This window comes from Phocoena sinus, chromosome 11 (genome assembly GCF_008692025.1).
Source record: "Phocoena sinus isolate mPhoSin1 chromosome 11, mPhoSin1.pri, whole genome shotgun sequence".
NCBI lineage: Eukaryota > Metazoa > Chordata > Mammalia > Artiodactyla > Phocoenidae > Phocoena > Phocoena sinus.
In genome coordinates this window covers 103764511-103792382 of record NC_045773.1, presented here as the reverse complement: position 1 = coordinate 103792382, position 27872 = coordinate 103764511, and the positions used below count along the sequence as shown (strand labels likewise).

The 27872-nt window shown below is 43.8% G+C and overlaps 1 protein-coding gene across 1 annotated transcript in view; it reads right to left on the bottom strand.

Moving 5' to 3' along the window:
- The window catches only part of EXOC2 (exocyst complex component 2), a 157506-nt gene that overhangs the window by 22576 nt on the left and 107058 nt on the right, over nucleotides 1-27872 (bottom strand). The window contains 3 exon segments of the mRNA XM_032647434.1: nucleotides 12397-12538; nucleotides 22869-22985; nucleotides 26742-26808. Coding sequence (XP_032503325.1) covers nucleotides 12397-12538; nucleotides 22869-22985; nucleotides 26742-26808 — 326 coding nt within the window.

Genomic DNA, 27872 nt, shown 5'->3' with positions numbered 1-27872 from the left:
CCTCCTGCGCCCCGCCCCTGTCGCGCCCATACCCGGCAGCTCGCCACTACCTGACCTCCACCTCCCCTGGGCAAGGTGCTGGCTTTCACACAGGCAGAGGGATGAACTTCCACAGGAGGAGCACAGTTTGTGGCTCCCCTCAAGGTTACGGCCTGGTTTTGTGTGGGAGGGTCTCCCTGCCACACAGACCTTGACTGGACGAGGACATCACGCTCATGCACCCACCCCACTGGCTGGCGGGCGGGCGGGCTCTGGAGCCGCTTCCAGCCTTCGGCTACCTCAGGCAGAGCTGCAGTGGAGGCTGCTGTCTGCAGAAACACCCACCACAGCGCCCTGGGGTGGGGCTGGGTCCCTGCCAAGGGGCTTGGTTGCCCCCGCGGCTCCGCCAGTCTTCTGGTGCGGAGAGGAGAGCAGGGCCCTGAGCGCCACCACACACCCCGCCGTCCACAGCAGTTTACGTGCCGTCTTGCTGGACGGTGGCCCACGTATCCCAAAGCAGCACGTGCTCTAGTTTAAAGAAAGGGTTTCCACGCCTATTTTCCTTAGCATAAGATGAAAAAGCCACAGCACAAAGGAAAAAAAGAGAGAAAAGTCCAAGAATATACACCAATTTCTCCTTCATTAATACAACCCGAGCGTGCAGCGCAGGCGTGTTCACTCCTTTGACTTCCGTCACATCTGAAGCCTCTGAAGGTGTCTTTGTGATTTCCTAAGGCCTATCATCACACTCCTTCAGTACACAGACCTGCTCAGACCGACACGCGTTCCACGTGTCATCCTGAAGTCCTTACTACCGTAATCAGAGGCCGTCACACCATCTGCAGTCAGAAATGACAGCAACTGCAAAAATGAAAAACGCGTTTTCAAATATGTCATGTTCACGAATCTACCTTGGTTGTCACTCAAACAGTTTGATTATTAGTATGAGATATTAACAGAAAATTGAAGTAAACTGATCCAAAAGAAAACTCACATCCCAAGTAAACTTCCTGCACAACGTGAAGATTTTATTCGCATCACCTTTCATTCGCTCCTAGGGACAGGAACTGCTTTGCTGATGTCTTGCTCCCGTCACCTAACACCTAGCCTCAAACCGTCCCACCACTGGCCTGTTTACACGGTGGAGAGATGGGGGGTTTGCCCGATTAATCCCCTCACTGATAAACGAGACAGAGAGACAAGTCCCAGTTTTGTCAACCAAGCGTCCTCGGCTTCAGGGGAGGGAAGCAGGTCTCTGAGCCCCTCCAGGCCTGTGGGTCTCCTTTCTACTGTGGACTCCCAGGAAACATTTGAGACATTATTGTTTTAAAAACACACACTCACAAGTTTCGCACCGGAATGAGCAGGATAACAGCCATCAAAGTGGCTGTTGTTAAGCTGCACTCCAAGTGGTTAGCGGTGGTTGGCCTTTGCTGCTTGTTATCAAGGGAAGATGGTTACGGACGTTTTTGCCTGGTGTTGGGAGAGACACAGACAGGGACGTCATTTCTAGCCCCAGCTGGACAGGCTAGGGGAAGTGAAGCGTCCCGAGGCTGCTCTATGGTTTAGTTTTCTCACGGAGCCCAAAGGTGTGCATCCTCCTCTCTTGGACAAGAGCAAGCCTGGCAGGTTCTGGGTGCGCGGTACGGTCAGGCCGTGACGCTCCCCGGCACACAGGGCCTGGGCCAGGCCGTGAGGGTCTGTCTGGTGGAGGAATCCCTTAGATTCTGTTAACCACTGACTAATATATCAAAGCACTTTTTTGTTAAGAAGTCGAAATACAACATCTGGAATCATATGAACCTCAGCTTTCTCTTGTGATAAATAATGTTTTAAGTAACTGGGAAAGTGAACACTTGCCACCATTTTCAGGTTAAAGCAACAATTTGAAGTTGTCTGTTCACTATGCTACCAATGCACCCCATCTATCCAAACACTGAGACTACTACAGTACGCCACTAAAACCCGCAGCTAATGCCGAGAGCAGAGGCATTCAAGTTAATCAGTGTTCTGCAGCCATCTTCTTTACTAGAACTAGGGGAATATGAGCCATGGCTTTGGTTCTGAGGAGGAATCAGGGTGGAGACTAACGAAGCTACGACATCTAGGCTAAACTCACGAAAATGACGGCCCCATGCCCTGTCGGTCGAGCTGTCAGTGTCCCCAGCGTGGGGCCCGTGTGCTTGCTGGCTGGGCTGTGGCCAAACGGAGGGGCCGGCACAGCTGTCAGCTCACTGTGCCAGGGCACCGGGCCTCCACTGGCTCTCAGGTCGTGCCCCGAGTTGGAGACCAGAACAAAGGCAGAGCCTCCAGCGCCCTTTGAAACTCCTCACACAGAACTGTCTGAAGACAAACACTTGTAAGTTCAGAGTGAGCATTAACCTCAAAGGTAGCCAAGGTCACAGGGAAAAAAACAGCTGGGATGAAGAAAGCAATGCCAAAATGGTAGGATACATATGAGTGTCCATTACTTTGCTGTTTCCCACAGCACACACAGTTGTGAAGTGTGTAAACGAGTTTTAGAAGAAGACTCTTAGGTCATAATTAGACAAAATCAGGTGAAGTGAGGGAAAAAAATCCCTAACACTGTCCATAGGACATATACTCGTAATTACAGAACATCCACGCAGCCTTCCTAAGGCCTCACTAGCCAGAGGGGACACAGCCCGCCACGAGCCGATGGGCAGGAATGGGATGTTAAGTAACAGGCCAGCTGGCGTGACCTGAAGGGAAGCGGCGGCACCACTGGGACACAGGGCCGCCAGGACACGGGGCCGCCAGGACACGGGGCCGCCAGGACACGGGGCCGCCAGGACACGGGGCCGCCAGGACACGGGGCCGCCAGGCAACGTGGTGCGTGTCTAATCATGGACAAGCAACGGACTTTTGGGTGCGACTTAACGAGAGTGAGAGGGATGACAAAAAAGCCAGGGGGCCCCTAGGAAGGACAGAGACATAGTGTGGAAAGAGCAGAAGAAAGTTGAGAGAGAGGAAGTTTTTCTGTATTTCATATCATTTCATTCCCATCCAATGGCTGGTTCCACGTCTGGGAGGAGAAGGCACACACTGGGTGGGACAACTGGACCACAGAAAGCAGGGAAGACCCGGGGCCCATGGTGGGGGGCATTCCCAGCCAGAGAGGGAACAGCTTGATTATTAAAAAACAGTGACTATGACAATGAGCTGAAACTCATGAAATATGCTCAAGGTATGAATTAATGAAGATAATTAAAAAAACTCCTTGTTCATCACCTTTAATAAAAAAAAAACACAAGGGAACCAACTTACTCTGAAAACTCTAAATAAAGAGAAAAATCAAACATTTATCCTGCCTCTCCTACATGAACTGTACTTCAGAGTAACTAAATAGTTGATGAAATTTTTTACTTTTTAATTTTGTGCTCCAGCTACCAATCATTAGTTTGCCATCTCTAAGGAAACAACAGATCACGGCAACAATTACCCATGGCGCTAAAACCATTAGATGACAAGTTTATGACAAAATTTTAAAGGGTGGAGCAAGCTGGTAACACTTGAATCCGGTTTTCAATCTTAGTATCACAAACATGGAGACAATCAAACGTGATGGACCTGCTGGTGGCAGAAAACAAATTAAAACAAAATTGAACCTGAAACTGATAAAGCTTCTTTATTAACCACAAGTTCATAGGAAACACAAGGGACAGAGGAACATGTGAAATGACACCATGAGGAAACAATAAGAACAATCCAGAAAGTGAGAATATCTATAAGAACCACCTGATTTAGTCAACAAATAAGCTGAAGAGGGGGCCCTAGAGAAAGAAAAAAGAAAAAAACTTAAGAGACACAGCAAGTAAAAGCGACACATAGACCTTGACAGAATCCTGATCCGAGCAAACGATCTAAAATAAAGCCCTTCTGAGAATTCTGGACACTGACTGGATATTTGCTAAAATTAATGAATTATTATTTGTTTCCAGATCTGATAATGGTACTGAGGTTATGTTTTTAAAGAAATCAGTCCTTATCTGATCTGTGTGTAGATGAAATGATCCTTCATCTGGAGGAGGGGGCAGAAGACTGGCCCTGCTGAAGCTGCCACGAGGTCAGGAGCTGCGCTTCCCTGCTCTATTGTGATAAATGCCTAGGAATGTCCAAAATAAGTTTAAACAATGGCCTTTGCAAAACAGCACGTTAGTTTACCCTGGTGCCAAACAGCTATCAGTTTCAGACACAATAAAATAAATGCTTCAACAGATAAAACATGCAATGAAGAACGTACGTAGGGCCACAGGTCCTCTCAAGGTGAATACATTTCACACTGAATACCATCAGAGCCAACATTTAGCTTTACTGAAAAATGCTTGGCAGACAAACTGTAAGCAAATGTCCGAAGCATTGTATAAACGGTTTCACAGCACTGACACTGATGCATGAAACTGCTTATAAAAAAGGAGAAAATGGCTGGGAAAAAAAGTGAAGTTAAATGATGAAAGTGTGTTTAAAAAAAGAAGACTGACTAGGACCATCCTCCTTTGAAAAATGTAACATTGCTTTTCTCTCATAAATAGATGAAATATAAGTTTATTAATATCTACCTGACAGTATGTTTTAAATGAAATTAAGAAAAACAGTCCAAGGAATTGATAAAACTACTCCTTCTGAGAAGTTCAGTACCGGGAAAGACTACTGACTTGGATGTCTCTCTTCAAAGGTGGAGTTCACGCGACTGGCATCTGTTTCGATCAGAAGCAGATGCGATAGTGTGCCAAAGTACCCCATGACCAGGGCGCAGGAAACCTGTGGAAGACAGGCACGAGAGGACAGCCGTGTCACTGGGTGTTACCACCTGTGTTCCACATTCGAGAAGAGAAGAGATTTCTAGAGTGTCCAACAAACAGCACCAAGAATGTGATGCTCGTAAAGGCGCCCTCAGAATTCTGCAAGCCTCAGTCTTCAGAATAATTCTGGAAAGGTGAAATGACATTCAGAGACCTTTGGTGTTAGGATTTTTTCATTTTACACATAGATATAAAATTTTATAATATTCTAATTATTTCTGAATGGGTAGTCCACATGTTATTTTTGGTAACCGTTTTCTTATGTACTCAACCAAAGCTCTCTTCTTTAACATTAGCTGAATTAAGAGACAATTCAATGCGACATTCTGTTGAAAATACCTACCAGGGTAAAAACTAAACTGTAAATTAGTATTTTACTTGCTTGAGTAATTTCCGCCGAGGTGTTTCTCATTCACCAACCAACTGATGGACCAAGTCTGTCAGGGAAGGATCTCCCTGTGCTGGGTACCACCAAGGGCTGCAGGCATGGAGGGGAGGTGGCCTGGGGGCCTGGAGACAGTGGGGTGGGGCTGAAGGGGAGCATGGGAGGGAGCGAGGGCCTGAGGGCTGCGCCCCCCCCCCCCTCCCCGAAACCAGAGGCAGGCTGTGGGCTGCAGAGGGAAAGACGTCTTTGAGTCCCCTCCTTTTCTACAGACCGTCTCTGTAACTGACCCTTGAACTGCTGGCTGCGGTATTTTATTTGCAATAGGAATTAATATTTAGATTCTGAAGTAATTCTGCTTCCTTGTTTATTAATGGGACAAAACAAGTTTTTTGTTTGCTGAAATCAGCTCCTATCTCTTGTCCGCACACCCAGAGCCAGCCACCTCTTGCTGGAAGTTCACGTCTGGTGCTTTAAAGGAGAACGGCGTCTCCCTGCCCTTCTGGTTTGAGTGGGGCTTCCCAGAGGGAGGGACAGCGTTCGTCCACCTCTGGCAGGGTCAGCAGCGCATGGGGGTTTGTCCCCTGCTTCTTTGCTACCCCTGCCTGTGGGAGGTGGCGAGCAGGCAGAAGGGCTGCTTCTCGGAGGGGCTGGGCGAGGGGTCTGGGCTCTCACTCTGACCCTCCGGCACCGGCCTTCTCACCTACTGACTCTTGCGTCTTATTCTTCAGTCGGTTCGAAATTTGGACAGAGAAGAAGACTGTTATTCATCGGGATTCCCCAGGCCCCAAGATTCAGACGGTGTTTTTCTTTCTTTCCCTCTGTGCAGGCGGAGGTAGCGATGGGGCCAGAGTCCCTTCTTTCCCCTCCTCCCTGATACTGGACACAATGACTCATCTATCAGGAGGATCCAGAAAGCAGGATCGCAACAGCCCTGTTCCAGCATTTAGTAAACTCCCCGAGAACTTTCAGAAAAAGATTTTCCCTATGCGTGGTTACAGTTTAACAACTATTGAGATGAATGTTTAAATGGAGGTGCTGATTTGATGAGATAAATGGCAGGCAGCCTGGCCACTACCTCAGAGTTCTTCATGCTAACTAAGTGCGATTAGTTAGAGGTAAGTGCAATTAGCTCACTGAAATACAAGGATCCAATTAAAATCACAAGAGTATCAGGAGAAAAGTGTTGGGGGGAAGAAAACATACAATAACCAATCAAGATACTCTTCGCATGGCAGTGGAAATATATTTTCTTTAGGTAACTGCAGAAACGATGATAACTTAAAAAAAATGAGATGATTAGACGGTCAATGAACAGCACAGAAGCTATTTTTCACATTCCCTCCTCCCCCAATAATGCACTGGATTTTAACTTTAAAGGATTAAAAAAAAACCCTCAAGGGCTCCAAGATGATATAATTTAAAAAAATAAATGGATATAAAACTCACAAGAGAACAACGGATCTATTTTAGTGTTTTTGCCACCTCATGCTGTGTCATCTTTTTCACCAAAACACCTGCCCTCACACATACCGCCAACCACCCCATAACAAACACAGAAGCACGCACCACAGGTACAGACGCCAAGGTTATGACGTGGTCTCGGGAGCTGCCCTGGGGGTGCTGGTGCCAGGGCTCCCCCACAGGGCGGGGAGCAGCGCTGGTCCCTCCTGAGTCCCGCCCTGCTCTCCTTGGTGCCACTGGGAGCAGGCCACATGACTTGAGGGGGGACACGGGTGCATCCCAACTCCCCCGGGTCAGAGCCACCATCTCACCTCACACGCAGCACCACCCTCAGCTTCTCTACCACCTTCTAACCTTGGAAGCAGGAACAACGCCTCGGATGTTAACAGACTTGATAATACTGGCTGAATTTGTGAATGAAAAGCAAATTCTCTATCTGTCCATGAGAGGAATATTTTCTTACAGACTTTGGGTAGTCTCAGTATTCCAAATACTGGATCTGACATATGATTGATGTGGAAATCGTTCTGCTCCGGGTTCCATGCATCCCACACGAGTAGTCGGCTGACCACGCCAACACCCGGCACTCCACTCACTCACATCACCGATGACATAAATGTCTTCCCTCCTCCCGATAATGTCAATGACTACAATTAATAAAAAGGCCTTTTGAGTTAAAAATCAGTTAAGTACTTTACCTTTATAAAAATGGTTAATTTTAAATTCATTTATTAAGTATCTTTAGGAATATATGTAAACTTGAATGCCTTTTAGACAGAACACCAATATTTAAGAGGAAATTTTAAGAAAGATTATTTTTCTTATTCAATATGTTTTAAAGATATGAACTTCCATGTGTATTCATAAATGAAGACTAAGACCATTCTCAATTTAGCTAAAACCTATCAAATGCAAATACTCAGAGCTCTTAATAACTGCAGATAAGCATAACGACACAGTCAGTTAATTGACTCAGAACTAACCAGAATAATCTTTCCTGACACATATACAAATAAAGAGGTGAGAATTTAAATATCCAACTGTCAGGTTAAAAAAAAGCATAGCTATGGGGCTTCCCTGATGGCGCAGTGGTTGGGAGTCCGCCTGCCGATGCAGGGGACATGGGTTCGTGCCCCGGTCCGGGAAGATCCCACATGCCGCGGAGCAGCTGGGCCCGTGAGCCATGGCCGCTGAGCCTGCGCGTCCGGAGCCTGTGCTCCGCAACGGGAGAGGCCACAGCGGTGAGAGGCCCGCGTACCGCTAAAAAAATAAATAAATAAATAAAAAGCTTTAACGAATATCTCTTCTTGAATCGTGAAATTAATCAACTGAATTTAAAAAAAAAATCACCACAAACAGTATCAGAAACTAAATTTATTGCTAACTACTGCAATCAACAATCGGTTACCTACGTGATTTGTAAAATTCAGTTTCGGATGAAATTTTGGAGATAAAAATTCTAAAGATAATACTAAAGTTGTTAATTGAAATTATTTTGGAAGACTGAAGTCAAACTATTTTGGCTGTTCACCTTACATGAGGTCTCAAAACTTCAGTCATCTTTAAAGAAACTAAAAATCACTATATGACTATGCGAGACTGAAGTTCAGTTGGGGATCACGAAGTCAAAGCTACACCAAGAACAGAACTAAATACAGTTTATAAAAGTGAAACCAAAACCAACAATCTCTAAGAGGCTTTGGAACCAGAGAAATGGTAAATGAATGGCTGACAAAGCAGTGGTGTGTGCGTCTGCTCGGGAAGTTTATCTGAAAGACAGCCACAGGCCTCAATGCCACAAGGCCAGCAGAAGCTTAATTTTGTATAAAAAGTGGCCCCGATAATGATGACATCATTTTGTATCCATCATCTCTCACGCCGAGGGCTGGGAAGATGGGAAGTGGCAGAGAAAGGACCCCAGGTCCCTTCAAGGCAGGATCTGGACAGTCTGAGTCAGTCACCCACCTGGAGGCAGTGGGACCCAAGACCCTAAGAGCCTGGCACTGCCCTTCCCACACCCTCGTCCTCACAAGGATTGAGCCAGACACACCTCAACTGTCCCTGAAGAGCACAGCGATGCTGCACGGAACTGCTCACGTGTCAGGTATCCCTGACATGCATGTTTTAATTCAAATGCAATTGCTCAAGATCTAGGGATGCACAAAGCTTCCACAGGAAGCAAGTGCTAACACGCTCACTTCGGTTAAACAAATACGAACACCCACCGTGTTGTATTTATTAAAAAGTGAACAAGAAGATTAATGGAAACGAGAACATCACGATTTACTTTCCTATCGGAAAAACAACTGAGAAAAATCACTGTGAACCACAGAGCAAGTACTCAGAAGATAAACTGAGGCATGACCTGCACGTCACTGAGGCTGTAACCTGTGAACTCCCACCCTCAGCTCGCAGCACAGGAGCCGGGGGCACAGTGACCGCCCACGTGCAGGACTCAAGAGCAGGCCGGGGAGCGGGGGGGCAGGGAAGCCCCTGGAGGAGGCGTGGGAAGGGCAGAGTCCGAGGAAAGACTAGCAAGCCCAGAGGAAGCCAGCGTCCCGGGAATGCCAGGGTGCAAGGCTAGGCAGAGGAAGGAGACTGAGGGCCGGCCACCAGCAGTGGGACCGCAGGGCCCGCAGGAGGGCCATCTCTCCCAGGGAGAGGGAGCAGCCCGGGAGCACTCCGGTCACGGAGCACAAGAGCGAGCATGTCCACGGACCCAGTCATGGCACAGAGGTGGAGTCGCAGGGGTGCCGGAGATGTCGGGAGGACACGAGAGGACATGGGGCCTCACATGGAATCTCTGAGGAACCACCCAGCCGACTTTCTGAAGCTGGGCTGTAAAGAGGAGTGTGACGGGGCTGTGAGTACAGTTAGGGGGACCAGAGCTTAGGGTTCAGTGCCTGATGTCCTAGCCACCCCTCCCCGACCCTCAGGAGGTCATAAGTAATTTGTGTCTTAGGATAGTTGAAATTTAGAAGATGGCAGTAAGTACTAAGTGATAATCATAGGCGAGGCACAGGTGTTATAGGCACGCAAATGACTGAAACTGTTTGCAAGGAGTTAAAACATTTAGGATGTGTATGTGTGTGCATATGTACCTACGTATGTGCAAGCGTGTGCACACGTGTGTGCACGTGTGCAGGGCCTGCTGTATAACGACTCCTTCATCTGTGAACTGGGGATTGGTTAACTGCACAAGAGCTTGGTGCAGCAGGGCCCATGTGAGGTAATTCATACACGTCTCGGGGGAAGGAGAGAGGCCCCCAAGGGGAAGCAACAGCCAGGCTGGTCTGCAGAGGCTAGGGGCCAAGCACAGAGCACAGCTGATTACTGGGTATTGTTCCCTTGAGGAGAAAATGGAGAGATTTTATTGAAAAACATTCTGCGATCTGACCCTTGGAATTCTGAACCTTTCAGTCACTGCTCTATAAAAAACTTAAATGATGAGAAGTCTGGGAATGTGAAAGGAATCTCCTCACATCTTTGTTTAAAAATTTCTCCAAAACAGGGAAATAAAAAACAGATACAGAAATACATCTATCACGTTCATGTACTGAAGAGTTACAAGAGAGATTAAAAGGACCCGAAAACAACCTTGCTCACAAAGGGGAACTTCCTGGGAAAGCACTTGAGTGGGAGGGGGCCCCGAGCAGAGCAGGCGCGGACCCGCCGGGAGTGAGGCGGGGGGGGGGGGGGGGGGGGGGGGGGGGGGGCAGCGAGGACACGGGCATGGCTCCGTGGGAGCTGCAAGGGGACCCCAGTTACTGAACAAATCTTCACGAGCAGGCGCCACGCACCATGCTGGAGTCTAGACAAGGGAGACGTAGAACCCGGGAGGCAAGAGCCTCTGTTTGTGAATTTGCAAATTCGTGATAAACTTTTGTGGTGGCATGTCTCACCTGAACTGATAAGGATCTTGTTATCACTCCTAATCTAATATTCACCTATTTCTCTGCAGGGATCTCTACCGGGGATACAACATAATATGTGGTATGTGCACTGTTACCTTCCTAAAGTCCAAAGATACTGAAAGTCCCAGTCATCTAGCCCAAGAGTTTTGAAAAGGATGGTAGATCAAAAGTTCCAGAGGCCTGTTCACGTGGAGTCAGGAACCCAGCTTACACAGAAGGTGCATTTCATCACCCACCTTGGATAACTGACCACTACCCACAACCTCACGGATTTGGCTTTAAGAAGCTCAACCAACATAAAGGCAGGTGCTGGAACCACATGTACAGCCTTCTCCCTTGTAGATAATTATCTTACACGTAAAATACACGTTAATTCCCACAGGTTTAATCTAAAATGCCACGCCTACTCTCCACTGGCCGTGTCACCTCTGCAGGGTGGATGGCTGGTGTCCTGATATTTAAGTAGAGGCCTGAGGACAAAAGTACGCGTGAGGGAGGATTACCGTCTAAGCAAAGGGAAGGACCTGGGGGAGGATGTGGGAAGTCTGGGCCACAAGAGGCCCAGTGTGCTGGAGGCGGCCGGAGGGGCCGCAGGGGGCGGGTGCCGGACTCAGTGCTGCCTGCTCTGTGGATTTTACCGCGAGTGAGCAGGAAGATGCCGCAAAAATTTTAAGCAAGTTACTGACAGGCTCTGACTTAAACTGTAAAAGGATATATTTGGGATGTGAACTGTACTCCAGTCTGGACACAGAAAAACACGGGTACACACGAGTCCCGGCATTACAGGAAAAAGATCAACTACGGTCAGCTGTAAGCAGAAGGCTCGTATGTCTATAATGATGGTGATTTCAGGAATTAAATACCTGCAGTCACATAAAATATTACTGATTTAATGATTCTGGCTCTTAGCTTAGAATTTTGGCATCACTGTATCGTTACCCCTAATATGAAAAATAGCAATAAAAACCAAAGGTATTAAAGAGTAAACAATGTTATCACCATCTAATAAAAGCATCACACAACAGAAATGACAGGTGATCACAACAATTCGTTGAAAGAACGAAGGTAACAACCTGCAAGCAGGTCACTGGTACAGCCACACTCGCCTCGAAGAACCGATGTCTAATATGAACAGAACCATTTCCACATCACGCTACATCGACATAACGATGTTAGTAGGTTGCTTGGCTTTATGTATTCTACAGTACTTCATACAAAGAAACAACTATTTGATCAATCAAAAAGTTTATTTCATTCAACAAGCAATAGTTCTAAAATATATATTATGAAGTGATTTAAGTGACTTTCATTTGATGTCAAAACGATAATACTGGAACTGTCAGTCATCCTTCTCCAGTTTAATGTTCTTTGCTAAATTATTATAATAATCTTACTCCCATAGGTTTTCCTTGTATCTTTCACCTTTTTGGCATCAGTAATTGGGTCTTCCATAGAAGTGACCAAATGGCGTAAGTAAATTTTTTGATGAAGGTTGCAAGGTCATTGCATAAAACTGTCACTCACAGTCTATTATTTGTATGCAGTAAAGAAATACCATAGGAAGCAAGTGTACGTTACTGAGATGATCACACATTATGAGGTGTAATTAATTATTCTCTGGAATTTAAGAATATCTTTAACCATTTTAAGTACTAATAACCCCAAGCTACCAAAAAGTGGGTAAGCTAATAAAAATTTAAATCAACCCCTCAGTAAACATGAAAAAAAAAAAGGGAATAAACAGAAAAGCATCTTCAGCCTGTACTGAGAAAAGGAAATCCATATTTACCCCTCTGGATGCATCTGGAGACTTCAGTAACTTCAAACCACCCACCTGTCGGGGGCAGGCAGTCCTTCCAGTCGAAGTAGCCTGCGTAAATTCCAGGTTCTAAGGAGCCAACGATGGGGTCTGCCTTCAATTCAATGTAGTTTTCAAAGAGTCTTTGGTCCAACTCTTTCAGTGAGGCCATGCTAACCTATAAACACAAAGAAGAGTAATTATGAGCTGTCTGCTTGAGGGTGAAGAACAAAGTAAAACAATGTAAATAAATACTTCAGTAGATTTTAACAGTTTTTACCAACTGCTTACAAAAAGGCAAGATTTTTATTTTACTTTCAGTAATAAAGACCACTCTAGTGCAGCTGTGTAACAAGATAAGAATTAGTCCTCTGTATAGACCAGGGGCCATCTTCACAAGGTCAGCCCACATGAACTAGTTCTTGCTGGAAGAGCGGGTCAGTGTCAGCCCCGTGCGTCCATGCCTGGTCTCACCAGCACCCAGGGGCCAAGGACTTGCAGAGGGGGTGGGCCGAGCCCTCAACATGGGAGGAGTGAGAATCTGGGGAGTGCAGGGTCGGGGCTGGCACTAGACTGTACTAGAGGTTGTAGACCATACAATACAGCATGAAAAGATACCAGGAAAAAAGAGCACAACTGTCCTTTCAATGCATACTATAAAGCTATCATAGTATACGTATAATTATAGTAATAATGAACACAATGTAATACTCAGTAAGAGACAGATCATCTCCCTGAAGGTAACAGTTAAAACTACAAAGCCTCTGGGAAAAAGAAATTCAGGACACTGGAGCAGGTAAAGATTTTGACAGGATATGAAAGACACTAAACATTTTTAAAAGTAGATAAACCTCATCAAAATTTAAAATTTCTACTCAAAGAATATATATCTGACAAAGATATACACAGATTTCTAACATCACTAATAGAAAGGTAAACAACCCAATTAAAAAATGAACAAGTGAAATGAACAGTCACTTCTAAAGACGGTACCTGAATATGAACAGCTAAATGCCTAAGAAAGATGCTTAACATCACTGTTTATCGGGGAACGCCAACAAAAGCCAGGAGACGGGCTAAAATAAAAACAGAATGTGAAGTGGTAGTGAGCAAGTGGGGCACCCGGACACTCACACGTTGCTGGCTGAGTGTAAAGGATATCCCCACTTGGGAATACTCAGAGGTTCTATCAACTTATTCCATGACCAGCAATTCCACTTCTAGGTATATATGTAAGATAAGAGAGTACAAATGTCCACAGAAAGACTTTTACAGCAGTGCCCACAGCAACTTTATTCATAAAGACCTAAAACTGGAAACAACCCAAAGCCCATTACCAAGAATGAGTAAGCAAAATATGTTACCTAAACCCTGCAATAAAAGAAATAGATCGGTAACAGACACACAATTTGGCTGAATCTCAGAAATGATTAGGTCTGAGCAAAAGCAGCCAGACACAGGAGACTACAAATTGTATGGCTCCACTTTACATGAAGTTCAAGAAAAGGTGAAACTAACCTGTGCAGACAGAAGTCAGACAGTGGTAAGAGGGGTGCCCATGCAGGTGTCCCACTGCATGGGACTTGGCACAAGGAGAACATTTTATATTTTGATCTGGGTGGTGGGTACTGTGCAAAAAGTCACCAATCTGATACACTTAAGATTTATATGTTTTACTGTATATAAGGTATATCTCAATTTAAGAAAAAAGGTTGAAAATGAACGTATGCACAGATAGGTACCAGACAAATGAAACAATGAGAATCAACGATACTCACCTCATAAATTTTTTTGTGAGGATTACAAATGATAATTTATGAGCCTTGTGTAGCACATCTAAAATACATAATAAATGCTAGCAGCTATGATTATCATTTTTCAAATGCCCTGTTCGTACCATCTGAGAAGCACAGACGTCAGCTGAGTTCACCTGACCCTATTATGCAAGGATGGGGTCTGTCTATCACGAACCCACCACCTGAGAGTGATGGATGAAAGTTACATGAAAAAAAACTCTGTTAGGAAGGAAACCACAGTCCAGTAGGGCAGACAGACAAGAAAACATACAAAAGACAATGTTCACGGAATGTGGCTGATAAGGAAGCAGAGGGAGCAAGAGTGACCAGGGCACTGCTAAGGGGCTGAAAAGCTTCTCAGGGAAGGTGGGGCCGGATGGCTTCCAGGCCAGCCGTCTCTAATGGAAAAGGGGAAAAAAGGGTGCTAATTCAACAGTTACGTAATTAGAAATAGGTGTTCTCACACAGGTTTGAGCTGTGCAGGTCCACGGATATGTGGATTTTTCTCGGTAGTAAATACTACCGTACCGTATGAACCCGCAGACAGGGAGGGTGGATACGGAGGGCTGACTCTAAGTTACACGACTGGTGGAGGGTCGGCACCCTAACCCCAGTGCATAAGTAGTTCAAGGTCAACTGTAGTTCAACAACCAGTAATAACATGGAGAAATACAGAGCATGTTAGGAGGCAGCATTTTAGAGGCTTGTGATGATCTACCAGCTCTCTCTTCGGCGGCAACGTGCAGGTCAAGGTGCTCTGATGTCACACGTGGTCACGGGGGGCACGTCCAGGAACAAAACGCAGATGGCGGATGCCCTGCTTCCCCGGTGTCTACACAAGGGTCTGTAGCTCACTCAAAATAGTTAATGAAACGTAAAATCATCTCATTGTTGTGATTTAATGTTTCCAACTTAAATTTTCTGGTTTACTATTTTAAAAACTTTTTGGAAGGAATACTTCTAAAAAAAATAAGTTTCTGAGAAAGACAAAAACAGCAGGAAAAAAGCCCTGTTACTTTCATTTCAAAGATGATAGAAAGAGTGCATTTAACTGAGTCAGCTCTACAGAAATAAACTCATCAAACTATAATCAGAATCTCTATGCAAGTGAATCTGGATTACTAGTTTCAGTCAAATTAATGTATTTTTAATTCTTTACAAACAGATGGCTGGACAGTGAACTGACATTCCTTCATGTTACTGAACCATAACTTGTCAAATGTGGACCAAATAAATGCCAAGTAAATAGTTAATTTTTAAAAAATAAACCTTTAATCTCTATTAGAGGTGGCACTGTTAAAACAAAAGAGCAAGCTGTGATAAAGCAGGACATCCTGTCACTCTGACACAGAAGGACCACCTAGGACTTGCTGTCGGGAGCCACTTCCCCTCATCTTCCTTCTGCCGTGGTTCTAACCTGTGACTGATTATGATCTATATATTCCCCAACTGTTCGTTTTCTGTGAATTTTTTATAATCAAGTTAACCAGCTCACATCCCATTAATCAGGCTTCACCTGACTGCAAAAATCCCTCTCCATTTACTTGACTATAGCCTGCAGCTGACTTGGCCACCTATGCAGAACCATCTGAGGGCCACTGGAAAGCACTTTACCGCCACCATCTCCTACACTGGTATAATGTTTCAAAGTGTACTATTCCAGAGTAAGTTAATCGTTTTCCCTGACTTAGTAACAAAAACCAAAAATAGTTTCTGGGAATGAGAAACAACTTTAATAAAATGTCAACAGACAGCAAATTTCAGCAAGATTAGACATAAAAGAAGCAGCAGTGGATGAGAAGAGAGATCTGAAGAAATATTCCTAACCATTACAGAGTATTTAAAGATGAGGGAAAAAACATGAAAGAAGAAGGTAAGAGACATGGAGAATATAAGGTCTGATATGATCCAACAGGAATTCTTGAAGGGAGAAAAGAGTGAACAGGGGAGAATTTTTTTTTTTTTTTTTTGCGGTACGCGGGCCTCTGACTGTTGTGGTCTCTCCCATTGCGGAGCACAGGCTCCAGACGCGCAGGCTCAGCCCAGCCACTCCACGCCATGTGGGATCTTCCCGGACCGGGGCACGAACCCATGTCCCCTGCATCGGCAGGCGGACTCTCAACCACTGCGCCACCAGGGAAGCCCAGGGGGAGAATTTTTGACGAGGTAATGGCTGAGAATTTTCCAGGACTGCTTAAAAGTATCAATCAGAGTCAAGGCAAAAAGGCAAAAAAAAAAAAAAAAAAAAAAAAACATACCAAGAGACACATCATAGTTGAACTACAGAATGCTAGAGGTGAAGAAAATATCTAAAAAGTAAAAGTAGCCAAAGAGAGACTGTACTACGTCTTTCTCAGTAATGGACAGACTAAAGACCACACAAACAAACAAAAGGAACAGATATGAACAACTCACACTTTGGGTCTAACAGACGCAAACGGAACCTGGTATTCAAAACTGAAGGACAATCTTTTCAAGCAAGGTAGAATATTTAAGAAAACTCACCACGTATCATCTGCAAAGCAAGTTTCAACAAAGTTAAAAACATGATATTCTGACATCAGAACACTTAAGTCAGAAATCTCTAACAAAGAAAAAACTAACTCCCAATATGGAAACTAGCTGCTCCCTCAATTTGGAAATTTAAAATCACACCTCTACATACTGATGTGTCAAAGGAAAACACACAATTAAAATTGGAAAATGCAAACTGAACAATCAGAACACCACGTGTTAGCATGCGGCACACCACTAGAGAGAGGGAAATTCATAGCCTTAAGTGTTCACATGAAAAAGGAGACAGGTTTGGAATCAGTGAGCTGTGTAGACAAAACAATTAAGCTCAGCACCCAAGTTCCTGCCTCAGAAAACAAGGATGCGAAGAGGGGTCAGTGAAGACAGAGGTTGGCTCTTGAAGAGGTTCTGGCAAAGCTGATCGAGAACAAGACTAAAATATTAAGCATGCAACATTAAGTATAAAAGGGGGTCATAACTGTAGATGCAGTTGAGACTGCAAGAATATGGAACTATTATAAAACGATTTTATGCCAATACATCTGAAAATTCAGGCAAAATGGACAAAGTCCAAGAAAAACACAGATGACCCAAATTAACAAGAGGAAACGGAAAGCCTGAATGGTTCTTTAACCATTAAAGAAAATGAACCAGTCATTAAAAACTGTCTCACAAAGAAAATACAGCCCCAGAAAGTTTTACCAGAATTCTTCTAAGTATTCAGATAACGAATACTGTAATTCCAACTCTATATAAACTCTCAGAAGAAGAAAAAAGGAGACACTCTAACTTATTTTACAAATTAGCATAACCTACATGCAGCAACATGGATAAACCTCAAAAACAGTACTGAGTAGAAAGAGGAGTCACAGAAAAATGCACGCCTGTGATCCCACTGATGCTATTTAAAACTCAGAAACAGGTAACAGTGAACAACGTGTTAATCAGGAACCACAAAATGCAGAAGTGACTCTACAAGGGGAGGGAGGTGATGCAAATGTGCACCGAGGGTCCTGATCACGACACTGCATTTCTTCAGCTGCAATTTCTTCTAATTCACATCTACACAAGAGCTATTCCTCTGTAGGGATAAAACATTTCATATAGAAATATTTGAAAAGAACTTAGTCGAGAAAAGAAGCAAACCAACATTAAAGTAGTCACAATGTGAGGTGTCAAATGCGACTCCAGCATCTGAAGGAAGCACCACAAGAAGAGCAGAGGGCCTCGCCCGTGCGCGCTTTGGGGGAACAGGACAGGGCCATGCCACAGGAGGCTCTCTGTGGGACGAGACACCTGCATCTGAGACGGGAGTTGAAGGATGGTGCAGAGCAAAGGGACTTAGGGCACAGAGCGTCAGGGAGCGAGGCTCCTGCGAAAGCACAGTGGTCGGCTGATGAAGGGCCGGGCCTGAGCAGGAAGAGCCAACCAGGTGGAGACAGGTTCAGAGGACGCTCATCAGCCGTCATGAGAGATGGAGGCCAGAACACTCCCAGGGCCCAGCTGGCCGCCTGAGACAAGGACGCACAGAAAGGGGCTGGCATGAAGGAGGAGGGCCATTTTGGTTTGGACACAATGACCTGATATCCCAAGGGAACTTCCAGCGAAGACGTCTCGTAGGAAACAGATCCGAAGCCTAGGAACGGCCTGCAGGTTAAAGATCACGGGCACCACTGACAAAGGGACGGAGGGAGTAGATGAGAAGAGACTGAGGAGGGCCCGGAGCGCCCGCATGAGGACAGAAATGGGAAGAGGGGTGGGGTGAAAGACAACTCCAGTGGTTGAATTTTATCTGCCAGGGTTCAAGGTTTTGACTTCGGAACCCACATCCTGCGCCCAAGTGGTGAATCAATGGTTTTACTCACTTATGCCCTGCACATCCCCAACTTTCCAAACAGACTTTGAGCTTCTCTCTCATCTCTGAAACAACATCTATGTGAAAAAACAGCAGCACTACGTATAACGGCCAAGACTTGAAAGCATCCAAGTGCCCACTGAAAGGTGAGTGGAGAAAGATGTGGTCTCTGTATACAATGGAATACTACTCAGCCATAAAAAGAATGAAATTCTGCCATTTGCAGCAACACAGATGGACCTGGAGGGCATTATGCTTAGTGAAATAAGTCAGACAAATACCGGATGATATCACTTACATGTGGAATCTAAAAGAAGACTACAAACTAGTGACTGAAGCAAAAAAGAAACAGACTCACAGATACAGAGAACAAACTAGTGGTTACCAGTGGTGGAGGGGAGGTACAAACTACTGGGTGTAAGATAGCCTCAAGTATACACTGTACAACATGGGGAATAGAGCCAATATTTTGTAATAACTGTAAATGGAGTTTGACTTTTAAAAGTTGTATTAAAAAACAAAGTTTTAACTAGAATAAATAAAAACAGCAGCAAAAAAAGACAATTATATACAATTAAGCTAAAAATAATCAAATATGGTACCCATGGTTCAAGTGACTCAAAAACCTTTAAAACTGATTGCTGTAAAGGACCCTCCCTGGACATATTTAAAAAAAACAAAAACAAAACACCTGTCCTTTCTCCACCTCCATGTTGGAATACCTGAAAGAGATTTAGGGGCTTCAAATAAAACCTCAATCAAGCATTTCATGCCAGACTTTAATGGCCATTATGACTACCTTCCTGAGTCGGTCAAAAATCTGCAATTATCCAAACTCTAAATTAGATAATTCCTTATAAAAGACTGGCACAGGTTAAAATATATGTAAAAAAAAATTCCTTGGAATTATGTAATTACAGCTACCGCAATAAAATTACAAGCTAAGGTTTATTAAGCATATAGCTTTGGTTTTCCTTTCTCAAGGGTCTCAAAGAATTAAGGATTTGTGGTTAACCTGGGGTGCACACTTAGAACGCAAAACTCTGTAAACAGTCAATGAGCATATGAAAAAGTGTTAAGCTACCAAGCAGAGAAAGGCATGCAGATGAAAATACCATCAAAGAGTATGTTTACCTATCAAATTAGAAACTATAATCAGCGATGATGGCCAAATGTGGTGAGACCGGCTTCTGGAAAGCAATCTGGCAAACCCCACCAGGAGTCTTTGGAGTTGTACTCCCAGTTGTAAGAATCCACTGTGAGGAAGTAAGAAATGTGACCAAAGACTATCTTCCCCTCTCAGTAACAACAACGAAAATAACGAGCAGGAAAAAAGTTAAAATAATAAAAATTAGAAAATGGTGCATCTGCACTAACAAATATAAAGCCATAAAACTCATCTTTACAAAAATAGTTAATAAAAATGGAAAAGCGCTCACAACAGAAGAGCCGATAGAAAAAGATACATTCAAGGTAAACAGAATTGGGGAAAATGTTTCGTATTTTTTTTATAACATATATACACACAGGTATATGGTACATATAAGACACTAATTATTATATATACTAAAATAAGACAGTGTTCATCTTTGGTGCATTATAGATGATTTAAAAATTTTTTTAGATTTTCAGTATTTCTCTTTTTAAAAAATGATAATTAGGTCTTACTTTTATAATAAAGAAAAAAATGCGTGACTGGAAAAACACTTCCAAGACTTGAGGAAAACTCAAAGGCACTGGCCCTGCACGTGGAAACGCACAGAGTACTCAAGGGCTGGCACCTGCTGTATGGGCTCCAAACAGCACATCCACTGAAGGCCTGCAATGGGGCCTATTTTAAAGGACGTAACTTGTAGGGAAAGAGGGGTTTGATACTCTGATCTGATAAATTTAATGTTTATTATTTAATGTTGTTTCATCAAGTCCGAAATGATATACATTAATCAACCGGCTTCATGTCCTATTCCTTTGGTGTGCTTTCATGGAAACAATTTTGTTCTTTATCTTAATATATGTGTGGTGCTTGGCCAGAAAGCATTCTGGATTTAGCACGAGAAAACTTAATTGAGTCCTGCTCTGCTCTGCTGTTTACAGGTCAAGGCATTAAACTCTCCGAGCATTTTTCTGCATGAAAAAAATGGAGTTAATAATACTTTCCTTGATTACTTCACAGAGCTATTTTCATCAAATAAAACTGTGTATATAAAATCATTCTAGGGCTTCCCTGGTGGCGCAGTGGTTGAGAGTCCGCCTGCCGTTGCAGGGGACACGGGCTCGTGCCCCAGTCCGGGAAGATCCCACATGCCGTGGAGCGGCTGGGCCCGTGAGCCATGGCCGCTGAGCCTGCGCTTCCGGAGCCTGTGCTGCACAACGGGAGAGGCCACAACAGTGAGAGGCCCGCGTACCGCAAAAAAAAAAAAAAAAAAAAAAATCATTCTAGCTTTAAAGGATGAGTGATGATTAAATTTTAATAAACGCCTAACAAGCGTGATTATGCACGTACTGTTCCTATGTAAAAATTAATTCTACTCTTGAAGATGGAGACCGAGACAAAGGGGACTGAAGAGGCTGGCCATCTCTGTGCCGCTCCTGGTAGAGTTCCTGGCGGAGCAAGAAAGCAGAAGGAACTATGCCTGGAGGACCCTTGGCAAAGTCCCCACCTGCAGCCTGAAGGAGACCTGAGAGAGGTGGGGCCCATCTGGTAGAAGCACACCAGGCAGAAGCCCTCGGTGAGCACTTCCCTCCGAGAGCAGAGCAGAGCCAGAGAACAGATAACCAATGTTTACGGGACCCACGTGCCCTGGGATTGTTCTAGGATCTGGGCCTCCCGAGCTATCTGTCATTTGAGAAAGGAACCGTGAAAGTCAGTGGCAGTTGGCAACTTTTATACCTTAATTCAAGAGATATATTTTACTTGATTGTCATCATGGAATTAATGAATTCACTCATAAAAAACAGAATCGGCACAAACACTATAAATCTAGTTTACTGTCGATTCCTTTAATACTCAACTGAATGATTTCAAAATATTCAATTCCAAATTCTGAGTGCCCAGATAGCCCACCCCCAGATCCTGCATATCACCTTGTCTCAGAACAATCTGGACAAAGGCTGGGAAGGACATCAAAGCCCATCCGCATGTCAATTTCATTCTTCTTCCTAATGATACAAACTGAACCTAACAGATAATTCCCACTCATAACTTTGTAAAAACCTAAAAATCTCCCTGCTTGTTATATGCAGTTCCTAATCACTTCATATATTTTTAAAATGATAAAAGATTTCTTCAATAATAATGTTAGTGTCATTATTGTTACTGCATAAAAATAAAATGCCCACTTTCTACAAATACTAACTTTCTACTGCAAGAGAGCACCTTGCAGTTCTCAATACAAAAATTTCTGGAAATAAACTCGACATTTGGCCCTAAAGTCTTAAGTCACAACATTTCTCATCAGGATGATTAATCTTTACGAAAAGGCAAGAAAACAAGACACAGCCACCCACTCTGACATTTTCAATCTTTGAAAAAAAAATCCCAATCTAGTTCATGAACTGGAACCATCGTTTGTAAAGAGTATGCGATCCATCAAGAGCACTTTCTGATTGTAAGATTAACAAGATCACTATCTTTCTTATTCTTTGCACTGAGAAAACTGTACTGACATTAGAAAAGTGGTTCTAGCTTAGTTTTACTTAGAAATCTGATAAACTTTTGTCCAGGAACCAAGCAGCCTTTAATAATAACATGATTACTTCATTTTTTCCTTTTCTGCTTACTTGAAAAATAGAATCAACAAAGTGTAACACTAAAAAAAACTACTCCATTGATTTATACAGGGCTCCTTTTTGTCCACCTTTCTACAGGCAGGACTGGAGAGTGGAGGGTATGTACTTTTCAGGTAAGACAAAGCAACCTAGAGCTGTGCCCGCGTGCACGCGTGTGTGCGCACGCACGCGTGTGTGCGTGTGCTCTGGCAGGCGAGCAGAAGCATTGCTGTGGCCCCCTGGAGCGGGAGGGAGGAAGAAGAGGTGGCTCTGCAAGCTCAGGGTTTGCTGTCGGCTAGAAGTAAAAGCTTTAACCTAAAAGAAGCCAAATCAGAGATGACTCCTCAAGATCTGGGTTTGAAGCCTTTCTTTCCTTTTCCTCCCTCAGTTTTGAAAAGCTCTAACCTTGAGAGGGCTTTGCTCTGGAGATAGAGGAGAGCATTACCTCAGTGACTCCGGTGAGCTGTGAGAAGGAGGGACCGGGCACGGGGAGGAGCGGGGGTGGGGGGCTGAGGAAACAGCTGGGAACGAAGCGGGTGACACCACCACTTGTCCGTTTAACGCGATCCATTTACCTGTGTTATTTTTTCTATTCCCTGGAAGTTGTGCTTTTCAAAATGTTCTGCGATATTTCGGAAGGTGTGACGTTCAAGGTAGCAGCAATTACTCAGGACTATTAAAAGTCTCTGTTCCTAAAACCAATACAAATTTTTAGAAAAATATTTAGAGTAACAAATTGAAAGTCTAACAGATAACATTTATCACTTGTTAAATTTAATGATAATCTCTTGGTGTTTAATATCAATATTCAATGCTTTGTTTTTCTTGGTTCCTTCTTTCCAGTGACAGGGAGAAACACAATACAATTCTGTAATTCTACTAATTGCTCACTATGACATAACACACTATAGAGCCAAACAATGTTTGACTCAAATTCCTTTTGAAATTCATCAGCTGTATGGAAAAACAGATTGATGCAACACAGTAAACTAGTAAAACAGGATAGCTGCTTTCTTAGGAAAGGGATTCTACTTTATTGGTTATTCCACTTCATACGTTTTGCACCCCAAAAAAGCTATAAAAATGGATATTTAAAAATAACTACCAAAAAATGGAGAAACTCTCAGAAAATAATTTCTAAATTTCTTATAACTTGGAAGAGAACTGTAATGCCATCCATAGATGGGCTCCTTCAAACACCAGGCCTTCACAGAATTTCTTATGTAGAAGAGTCTCCCTCTTACGGGGACTCTTCCCCGGTCAGCCATGCAGGGCGCCGGTCTACACTCCCCAGGCTTCCCGCTGTTTAAGGTGACTTGTATCAAAATTACCAGACCCCCCAGGCTGATGAATCAATCATCCTCTCGGAGTTCAGAAGAACTGGCTTTCTAAATAGTTCTAGGAATGGCACTGTCACTGTTCTTGGGGCTGTCTGAGCACTGTCCCTGCTCCCTCAGGCGTGAGGGCTTCTCTGGAACCACTGTGACTAACTTAGGGCCTTGGTTTAGATCCTTGACTAAAAACTAAGGCAGAACTCCTTCCTAGGAGAAGCTCTCACCCATACTTTGATCGCTGCTGTGTACTAATCAGGGTAGCTTAGGTTAATGTCAGGAAGGCAGATGGGAATAACCAGGCCCTGGCAGGTGCACAGACCACAGGGCTAGGCTCACTGAGCCTGGATCACCCAGGAATTCCATTCAGCTCCCTCAAAATGTGTAAGACTTTCCATGTGTGTATTTAAAATTTTACTGTTTAGCTGTGGCAGAGCGTGGCCGACTTGCTGCCTTTTGTGGTCATCAGCAAACACCATTAAGAGGCCCAGGAAGTACTACAGTGCTTTCAAAGCAAGGACAGTTTGTCAGTGGCCTGAATGACTCTACGGACAGGAAGTGGCGGCAAAAAAAAGCCTAAAACAAACGTGCTGTGCGTCTACTCCTCGTCCACGTTCTGTGTTCAAACCGCGTGAGGTGGGCACCAGGAGGTGACACGTGAGGCTGGGGGAGGCCCAGACCCCTGCCCACAGCTAGCTGTCACTGTTATGTGGCCCTCGTAAAGCGCGTGACATAAAGTCACCGTGACACTTCATCCGCCACGCTGAGCAGTGGCATCCCAAATATCTCGACGGGTCTCTCAGCCCCACGATCAGTCCTTAATTACCCTCCAGGCACCGCCTCCCAGCTGCCCACCCCAGCCTGCCACACCTTCTCTGCCCTCTTCATTAATTAACTCTGGTTGACTTTTACCCTTGTAATCTGAATGGTTCTTCCCCCAGAATGGAAAAACTATTTCAGTGATTTGAAGTCTTACTCTTAGTAAGTGTATTTTTTCCTCAAATATAACCAATCACAGGAAACAAAAGTGGGAAGAAAACCTGACAAATAATCAAATTCTTAAAATTGAATGACTCATCAAAAGCTGACAAACAACTCAGATGAATACACATGTTTGAAAATAACAACTCAACCTATCCATGGCAGCACCTGCAGACTGAGGACTGCACGGCCTTGTGTACTGTTCTGGCTACCCCACAGCATCTCTGTGATGCGGCCATCAGGCCACCCTCCGTGGCATGCCCGAGGTTCTTCTGTCAGTAAGCAGCAGACCAGCAAGCGAACCAGAAACCTAGCCCTCTTTCTTCCCACAAGGTGCCTCTCTGCTGGATAACAGGACAAGACCCTAAGAAGATCTCAATTACCTGGACCAAATCTAACACGGTATCATCCAATGGGGAAAAACACAGGAATTGAATTTGGTTCCAAATCTGGAACAATTTCAGGAGAGTGAAATGGGACAGAGAAGGTCCAGTGACCAGCAGAAGCAAGTGCGAAGCATGCAGGGCTCTGGGTGACAGAGGAGAGGAGGCGAAGGCATGGTTCTGGGGGAGTCCTGGGCTCAGAGCAAGCCGTGTTAGCTCAAGAAGGGAACTTGTGAGCACACGGCAGCTGCTCCAAACACTGGGAAGATAGTCACGTAGAAATTAGGCTTGTCCCAAAAGACCCAGAAGAAACGTGGTTGGCCAGACAGGGAGCAAGGCCTTTCTCCACTGAGAAGGATCCTTCCTCACATGTCCTTCTCTCCCATTCACAGCGGGAGAACGGTTTGAACTCACCACATCGCCCTCCTCAGCTGCCACTCATCCCTGACCCAGCGCAGGCAGCTGCCCCTCGGCCATCCACACGCCCTCCCACGAGGCCTGGCTTCTGTCTGACCTGGCCTGATGCTCTGTCAGTCTGCGATACCGTTAAATATTCCTTTGCTTAAACGCGCTCTCCCACCTGTCCCTGGATTTCCTTCTCTGATTCTTCCTTCTCAGGGAACTTCCAGGCTCTCTGCCTCAGGCCTTCCCTTAAATACTGGCACCCTCAATATTATTTTTATATATTTGGCCCTCCTCTCCTCCTACTGTTTTCCCTAGTATTCTCATCCACTCCCAGGCCTTACACTGCTGACTCACAAATCTGTACCTAGATCTCTCTCCTGGGGTCCAATCACCCACTAGACATTCCACCTGAACATCTCTCATTCAACACATCTGGTCCCAAACTGAATTTTTAATCTTTCTTTAGAAACTATTTCCTTCCTGAATTCTCTTCATGAACAGTACTGTTATCTACCTAGTCACCCAAGTAATTAAACCTACAATAGCTTTTAAAAAAAAATTACTTTGATTAAACTCTATTTTTCCTAATATAACAAATCCTTATTTAGGAATTCATACTTATAATAACTGTAGAAATTATATATGGCAGGAAATTTAGTTCACATGTTTTCTTTCTTGACAGGTACATACACATACACACACATCATTCAAGCTAATGACAAACCAGAGAGGGTTGGTTTTTTTGTCTGTTTGTTTTTTAGGATAGCTGGAGTTTGAATTTCAACAGCTAAATTCACATACAGGATAAAGTGTATGTGTGAATCATTGCTAAACACATGCATATGTTTAAAATATATGTGTGTTTATAGAAAAGGTGATTTGGTTTTGGTTTTGCCATGGAATTTTGTGTTCAAATAAAATGCTATTAGGGAACTTAACAACAACAACAACCAAAAAAAAAAAAAAAATAGAGAAAAGCAGAGCTTCTCTGTTTAAAGAGGGAAAATGGGGAGAAACGGTGCCTGTCCTTTGCCTCCTCTCCAGCTTTCAAGCACCAGGGTACCACACTCAGGATCTCCACACAATGCGGAGAGGAGACGGAGCTACTTAAGCTGCAACTTCAGCTAAAAGATTTTTAAGTGCGGAATATTTACAAAGTTATATTTTTACTAAAACTTTCACAAAATAAAACACAGCTCCAAAGTAAGAGTAGCATGCTACAGCAGTAATGTGGTAACAAAGTATTAATAATTTAGACTGAGTTATGAAACAGTCATAATGACATGTTTTATAACAAATGACATTTTACTTTCTATTTATCATCTTAATTATTTATGATCTTACTTACAGAAGTCAAACTAAAGTCTTCATGGATACTTCCAAACAAATCAGGAGAAGAAACATCAACGGAGAGACTGAATAGAGAAGTAAGAGAACAAGTTAAAGCACTAAAATTAAAAATGGTAACATAATGTTATATGTCAATTATACCTCAATAAAAAATGCAATGAAACCTATGTAAATTTGACTTTAAAACCTCTTGGTCAAAAATCATATAACTTTCTGTTTTTTAATATTTAACACCTAACAGCTCAAAGTAGACACTGTGGACTATCTATTAACATGGGCCACATAAAATGTGCTTTTGGGGTCTTCCCAATAATTTAATTTCTAGGTATAGACTCTCATAACTGAAATGTTTTTGCCCATCAGAATCTAGAGGGGATTTTTTCAAGCTCACGTTCATAGTAAATGACTTGAGGTGAGCTGAGTTAGGAAATTAGTTAATTTCCTAACCAGTGACCAGACACAGAAAGCTGCAGGGGAGGAAACACCAAAGACCCGCTGATTAATTTACAGGTACAGCAGAATCACAAGTAACACCTTAGCAGGATTCCTTTTCTTTAAATCTAACCAACTGATTTTAGAATTCATATGGAAGACTAAATAGATAAAAATATAAAATAAGTTTAACATAAAGAAGCAATAAAAGGACAACAATCTGAAAAACATTAAAAAAAAAAAAAAAACTACTGGGCTTCCCTGGCGGCGCAGCGGTTGAGAGTCCGCCTGCCGATGCAGGGGACGCGGGTCCGTGCCCCGGTCCGGGAAGATCCCACATGCCGCGGAGCGGCTGGGCCCGTGAGCCATGGCCGCTGTCCAGAGCCCTGCTCCGCAACGGGAGAGGCCACAGCAGTGAGTGGCCCTCTCAAAAAAAACAGAAACAAAAAAACAAAGCTACTGATAATTAAAACAACAAACACTGATAGGAAACAGTTGTGAATGAATAGAACCGAAGATAAAGTTCAGAAATACCTTCACTACATATTAGAATTCAATGATGTAAGGCACAGAAATTGTAACAAAACAAGAAGACAAAACTTATTTAATTCAAAACATCAGTAAACTAACAATACAAATTCCTGGTAAATTAATGTGCTAATAAACATATAAAAATCAAAGAAAAACTAGAATAACT